The sequence below is a fragment of the Galeopterus variegatus genome, unplaced genomic scaffold (genome assembly GCF_000696425.1).
Source record: "Galeopterus variegatus unplaced genomic scaffold, G_variegatus-3.0.2 Scaffold12218, whole genome shotgun sequence".
NCBI lineage: Eukaryota > Metazoa > Chordata > Mammalia > Dermoptera > Cynocephalidae > Galeopterus > Galeopterus variegatus.
The window spans coordinates 29,883-36,348 of NW_007738329.1; the positions used below are offsets into that span (position 1 = coordinate 29,883).

Below are 6,466 nucleotides of genomic sequence, written 5' to 3' on the forward strand. Positions count from 1 at the left end.
TAGCAGTCTTGTTGGGGGGACAGGGGGACAGGGCCCTGCGCCCACTCCACCTTGACCATGCACCAGCACCTCTCCCTATGGCGTCAGGTTTCCCTGTCCTTGCCAGCTGATGTGTCTGGATGTGTGTGGTTCCTTTTCTTGTCCAGACTGCAGCGCGCTTCTCGTGAGGATTGTCTTTCTGTAACTCAGCAGTTCAGCCGTTTTCTCTTTACTCCAGCCCCTGTAGATGGGGGTTGAGGGGTCCTGCCTCTTCATTCACTGGCTCGTTTCTTTCTCTGTGCGATGCTCAGTCTGCCCCATCCCATCTTCTGTCCCTTTCTTCACACCAGCCGTAGCTGCCACCATTTGTCACGTGTGGAACTTCTCATCTCAGCCACTCTGTTACTATCCACAGCTGATACTTGGCTCCCTTTCTACATGTAGATTCCCCTCTCCCTGCTCTTGCTCATGGCACGCCATTCCAGCTCGCAGTGCCGCTGTGAGCTTCCTGATGACTTTGCAGGAGACGGGCCTCCATCCTTCACAGCACGTTGCCTGGTTTCCTGCAGCTTCTCAAGAGCATGCTTGCATCTGTTCAGTTTGTTGGCTCCTTTCTGTCAAGAAGTTTCCTGTGGGCTCCAGATTCTTAGTTCAGGCTCATTCCGTGCAGACAGCTCTGCTGCCGTTCCTTTTTCCTGTTTGGCTCACATCTGGTGGTTTCATCATTTAACTCCAGCGGCTGCAGGGATCCCGGTCCCTCTGGGTGGAGCAGCCCATGCTAGTGGACCCTTGGTTGCATGTGGCTTCTGTGGGCCTTTTGTCCTCTGCAGTGGCTCCTCCAAGCCTGTGTTCCCTGTTTTCCCGACTCTCCATCCTTGCTCAGGGTCCTGCCCCAGCAGGTGGACCTGGGCAGCCTGTGCTGCCTGCTGGTTCTGGCCTGGAGTCTTTCACCTTCTTACTCAAGTCTCATCCATGTCTTTTTTCTCTAGTGTGTTGATTGCTGCTGTTGGTGGGGCCAAGGGTAGTTTAGTAGGCGATCCCTGGGCAGCCAAGTGTGCAAGTCCAGCCTGTTGGACAGCTGACCCTGCCAGAGCTCCACTCTCCCCACTCCCTACCCTGGGACCCCCGGAGGTAAGCAGGGCAGGCCAGGCAAGCTCCCAGTACAGCCAGGTCAAAGCCTGTGAGGGTCCAGCTGGGGCCACTCCTTTGTGCCCCCGGTCCCATCCTCACCTGCCTGGGCCCTGCAGAGCTCTGCCCAGCTCCCCCTTCTCTCCCCAACCCCACCCAGCAGCCAGAGAACTCCCTCAAGGATGGGCTGATGCCACTCTGGGCTCCCATGACACTGGGAGCTGGACAGAGCCTTTCCACCCCAGACCTAACACCAGCAGGCCCTGGACATCTGCCCACCCACTGCAGACGTGCTCAGGCGTCTCCTCAGAGGTCATGGAGGGTGAACAGGGCAGTGTGGCATCATAGTTGGGGACACAGACTTGTACCAGCGCTTCCGTCTCAGGCTCCTAGCACCTGTCAGGTGGTGACCACAAGGTTGATACCACAAGGCCATCACAGCCAGCTGTGCCTTGTCACCCCCTCCCTGCAGACAGAGACTGGATGACCATGGGCTGTTGCCAGCTGTTTATTCAGGGCCCTGAACAGGTGGTGAGTGGACATGTGGCACACTCGGGCCCATGGCAGGATGACCTGCACCTCCCAAGCGCCACTGGTGCACAAACCAAGTTACTAAAGGTGGGAACCACCCAGGCTGCCACCTGGGTACCGCAGGACCAACAAAAGGTGCATATGGTGCTGACCATCTCATGTGGCCCAGCCTGTGGCCAGCTTGAGGCTGTGAGCCTCCAGCCTGGGGACAGGCAAGAAGCAGGAACCTCCAGTGTCCTATGCACCCCAAGCCGGCCAGGCCGCCCACGTAGGGTCTGTGGTGCACTGGCCACCCTAGTGCTGAGTGTCACAGCTGTGTGAGCAGGTGTGTGTGTGCGAGCGTGTTGGGGTCAGTCCATCCCCTTCCTAAGGCGTTACTGCTGCGAGTGCCTCTTCTCCCCACACAAGAAAGAGCCACATGACCTCAGGGGCATCCTCAGTGGGCCCTAGTATCTCGAGTCCACCCAGTGCCCCTCAGCGCCTCTGGCTGGCAAACCAAGAAAAGGGGCGGGGGCGTAGGCGCGGGGCCTGCAGGATGCGCACAGTGCGCGGTGAGCGCCAGGCCTTGATGGTGGCATCGTCGCTGGCTGTCAGCAGGAGCTCCTGCTCCTGAGGGCTGAAGGCTACCGAGTTGACCACATCCTCGTGTCGCAACTTGGCCAGGCAGATGTTGTAGTGGCGGTCCCAGATGTAGCCATGCCGGTCCTCGGCCCCACTGCAGGACAGCACCTGGTATGAGGCCATTGCCACCTGCTGCAGCCCCAGGCCCCACCCCACCCAGAGCCCGCACCTGGCCACAAAATCCCTGCTGACGTCGAGGAAGATGAAGAAGCACTCATCGTTGGGCGTGTAGGCGCGGTGTGCTCGCAGGGCCCGCTTCACCTCCCGCATGGTCTTGAGGTCGAACACGAGCAGGTCGATCTCCTCCGCGATGGGTGGCGGCTGCATGGGGTCAGCCACCACCGAGCCACTGGGCCAGGCACGGCTGTTCACGTACAGGTACCTGGCAAGGGGCATGCCACTGGGTACATGGCCGCCTGAGCGTGCCCCCTCCCAGGACACTGCCAGTAGCCTACCTGTTGTCAGGCGATAGGCCCATGCCAATGATGTGTCCATGCACGTCAATGACATGGTCCAACGCATCAAAGAAGGCGTCAGAACCTCGGCCCTCACCCAGCACAGGCCCTGCCGTGGTCATCTGGTGCGGCAGGATCTGCTTGATGCCTGCAGGGAGGGCCAGGGTTAGGGCCCCCACTCAGAGCCCTGAGCCTGAGGGATGTCACCTCCAGGCTCCCCCAACCCCAAGAGCACCTCCACGCCTGAGAGCTCCCAAGGTCCGTGAGGCACCAGATCTGAGCCAGCGAGGTCTACCCGCTGCTCACTGGCCAGTGGCCCACCCTGTGTGTTTTTACACTCTTCTGTCAGCCCCCATGCAACCAAGAGCACCTCCAAGAACAGATGGACAATTCAAATTTTGCCTGTGGAGGGCCAGCCCGTGGCTCACTTGGGAGAATGTGGTGCTGATAACACCAAGGCCACGGGTTCAGATCCCTATATAAGGATGGATGGCCAGTTCACTCACTTGGGAGAGCGTGGTGCTGACAACACCAAGTCAAGGGTTAAGATCCCCTTACCAGTCATCTTTTTAAAAAAATAATAATTTTGCCTGTGGACTTGCTTGCTGTCCAGCCCCTGGGATCCCTGCCCAGGCCTCCCCCCAAGGGTTCCTGGGACTGAGGAGGGGCCCCAGCAGCACCAGTAGTAGGTGTTGCCAGTCCCCTCCCACCGGCCAGGCCCTGCCCTGCCCGTTACCAATCTGGTGTGGCGAGTAGGTGAGGCAGCCGGTGGTAAAGATGAGGTACTTGTTCCTGGCACTGGCAGCACTGCGCTCCGGGGGCTTGGTGTGGCCTTGGGCCAGCAGCTCAGCCACCCGGGTCTCCAGCGCACGCTCAGACAGCTGGGGCTGTGCCCGCCCGTCCAGCACACTGTCCAGCAAGCGCCGCAGGCCCTCCTTTGTGCGGGCAGAGGCTGGCTCCACCTCATCACTACTGTCACCGCCCAGGTCAAAGACACGGCAGGGAGACATGGCTGAGTCACCAGCATCCAGCAGGAGGTCAGGGCTGTCGAAGCGGCTGCAGTCAGCCACCATCACCGTGCGGATGGTGCTGGCGTTGAGGTTCTGGATCTTGAAGAGCCGCTTAACCACGTTAACGTTCTCAGACTCCACGTCCTGTGGGCGAGGCATGAGCCACTGGACACCAGGCCCAAGGAGGGGCAGCCAGCGGCCCCTGTGAGCCCCGCTCCACCCCTGCCCGCACCTGGAAGGCGTTGTTGAGCCACAGCACCGAGCAGGAGGTGATATCTCCGATGCGATGCAGGTTCCCCGAGATGAGACTGGTCTCTGTGAGCCAGCAGCCGAACACGTCGTAGGGCTTGTTGCGCACACGGGACAGCAGAGCGAAGGTGTCTGGGGGGAGGCCAGGACTGGGCAGGCTGCTGGCCGGGGGCTGGGGAGACGGCCCACCCGAGACCCATGCTCACCTAGGCTGATGACGGCAATCTCGCCTGATGAGGAGTTGTGTGGCCCTAGGAACACCCCTGAGGCCAACAGCAGCGAGTCATCCTGGTTGAACTGGGAGAACTGGGTGTAGCTCCAGTTGTAGGGCCGCATGTCCGCGCTGTGCAGCAGCGAGATGGTCAGATCGTTGTTCCAGATCTGCACGCAGGGCAGCAGGTACACCGTGCAGCCATCAGGCTCGGCTCTGCCAGCTCAGCCCAGCCCACCCAGGACACCCCAGGACCCAGGCTGGAAATCCTGGCCCCTTTCCTGGCTGTCTACATTGAGCATGTGCCCAGAAACTGCCCTGCGTCAGGGACTCTTTCCAGTTATCTGTCACCCACCCCACCCCTACACCAGGACGCTGGTGCTCAGGGGCTGCTCTGGAACAAAAGGCTTCATGTAGGACCCTCTCCTCTCCTCTTCGCTGGTGGTTAGGGCTGCCCTCCAGATCTCCCAGGTCTGTGGTCCAGGCCAGGCTTCCAGGTCCAGTGAGGTGCCTCTTCTGACCTGGCCCTCTCCACTAGATGCAAGGACACTGGGCCTCTCCCACCTCTGGTCTGACCCTCTCTTCCCACCGCTCGGGCTGTGGTGGGGTGGGGTGGGGCATGCCGGACCCCTCCGCATCCTCACCTTCACAGTGCAGTCCTTGGAGCAGGAAGCAAACTGGTAGCCTGAGTGGGAGAAGCTGAGGTGCAGGACCTGGTCGGTGTGCTCCCGCAATGTCTGCACCTCCACGCAGGGCACCATGTCATAGAGCCGTCGGAACTCCTCGTACCAGGACGTGGCCACTGCGGGCAGGCAGCATCACCGCTGGGCCCCAGCCTCCCTTCCCACAGTCAAGGCCAGCACTGACAGCATGACCACTAGGAGCTGGGGCTGCAGCCCGCCCATGGCTACAACCTGCTTGCCATGGCTTAGGCCTCAGCCAAGGGCTGAGCCTCCCAATCCCCAAGTGACCAGGTCCACCCTTTGGCCTTCCCGCTAGGCCCTGCGCTGAAGCGTAGCCCGTGCTGTGTCCCAACAGTCCTCAGTGAGTGTGAGGGAGGGTACTCAGGGCCACAAGGCAGGCTCCCAGCTGGGCCAGCACCTAAGCGGAGCTGGGCAGCAGGGGCCTGGTGCCGTGGCTCAGAACATGACACGGGGATAGCCCGGGCAGGCTTCGGTCCACGCACAGGAACTGACCTGGGTGTCGGGGCACATCACGGGCCACCTGGTAGTAGCGGTAGAATTGCTCCCTCCATAGGAACTCGTCCCGGGACACAGCCTGCCACTGTCTGCACACCAGCCCAGCAGCCAGCACGTCAGCAGGGCCCAGGCTCAGGAAGATCTGGTAGACAAGGCTGTCGGGGAGCAGGGGTGTGCCCCCATCGTCCATTGTGGCATTCTGCCCAGGCGGCCCTAAAACCCACCGACAGCTGCCCTGAGCCCAGGCCTGACCAGGGAGGATGAGTGCCCCTGGCCCCCAGCCCAGAGGAGAGGCGCACGGGGCCTGGGGCTTGAGCCATGGTGGCCCCGGCATTCCTCCAGCCTCACCAACCGCCCCTGCTGGGCATTCCACTGGACTGAGCGTGTGCGGAGGGCAGGGCTGGCACTGCCACAGACCAGGGATCCAGCAGCTTCAGGAAGAGCCTCAGACTGCCATGCTCCAGCAACCCCATGTGCCTGAGTGCCCCTGCAAGCCCCAGGGACTGGCTAGGGTGGGCAGCAGGCACTGCTCAGTACCTCTGGGCCTGGTCTGGACTGAGGTGGAGTTGGGGACAGCCCCTCTGGAACCTAGACCCACCCTCTCCCCTAAAGGGCCTGGGCCACGCCCCACCCCGGTCCAGGGAGACATCTGGGTGCCGGGGCTGGTGAGTCAGGTGTGAGCTGCCCCGTCTCTGACCTTGCCACCCCAAGGCTTCCAAGCTGTCGACACCGGACAGTTCCTTCCGGGAGGAGGCTCGGGGCGGCAGGCCCTTGCCTCTGCCCTGTGGCCCTAGGGAAGCCCTGCCGGGCGGGCAGCCGGCGAGCAAGGCCACCGTCCAGCAGACGGCCTTATGGGGATGGGGCCGCCCGGACCTGGCCAGCCGGACGGGCTCGGGGGCTCATTCATTCGCCCAGTGGTGCGGGCGGGCCCGGACCGGGCGGTTGAGGCCAGACACGGTGGGACAGGGCGGGACAAGGCGGGACACGGCCTGACAGGACGGGACAAGGCGGGACAGTGCAGCACCGGGCCGGTGACGGCGGCGAGGCCCGAACGCCGCTGGCCGCGCGCACTCACCGCGGCCT

At 62.3% G+C, this 6,466-nt stretch overlaps 1 protein-coding gene across 3 annotated transcripts; it reads right to left on the reverse strand.

Annotated features, from left to right (window-relative positions):
• Positions 1 to 1,599: 1,599 nt before the first annotated feature.
• FBXW5 (F-box and WD repeat domain containing 5) lies at positions 1,600 to 6,364 on the reverse strand. Of its 3 annotated transcripts, none has more exons than XM_008595038.1 (9): positions 6,081 to 6,364; positions 5,381 to 5,596; positions 4,829 to 4,986; positions 4,180 to 4,354; positions 3,957 to 4,039; positions 3,451 to 3,868; positions 2,715 to 2,862; positions 2,429 to 2,641; positions 1,600 to 2,353 (listed from the first exon to the last, which is right to left on the reverse strand). In XM_008595038.1, exons 2-9 carry the CDS (start codon positions 5,571 to 5,573, stop codon positions 2,113 to 2,115), a joined length of 1,629 nt encoding a protein of 542 aa, XP_008593260.1. In that variant the 5' UTR covers positions 5,574 to 5,596; positions 6,081 to 6,364; the 3' UTR covers positions 1,600 to 2,112. The 3 variants fall into 3 exon arrangements, with proteins under 3 accessions (XP_008593260.1, XP_008593259.1, XP_008593262.1); XM_008595037.1 differs by having other exon boundaries at positions 3,957 to 4,105; XM_008595040.1 differs by having other exon boundaries at positions 3,957 to 4,105; positions 5,381 to 5,538; positions 6,081 to 6,209.
• Positions 6,365 to 6,466: the final 102 nt, after the last annotated feature.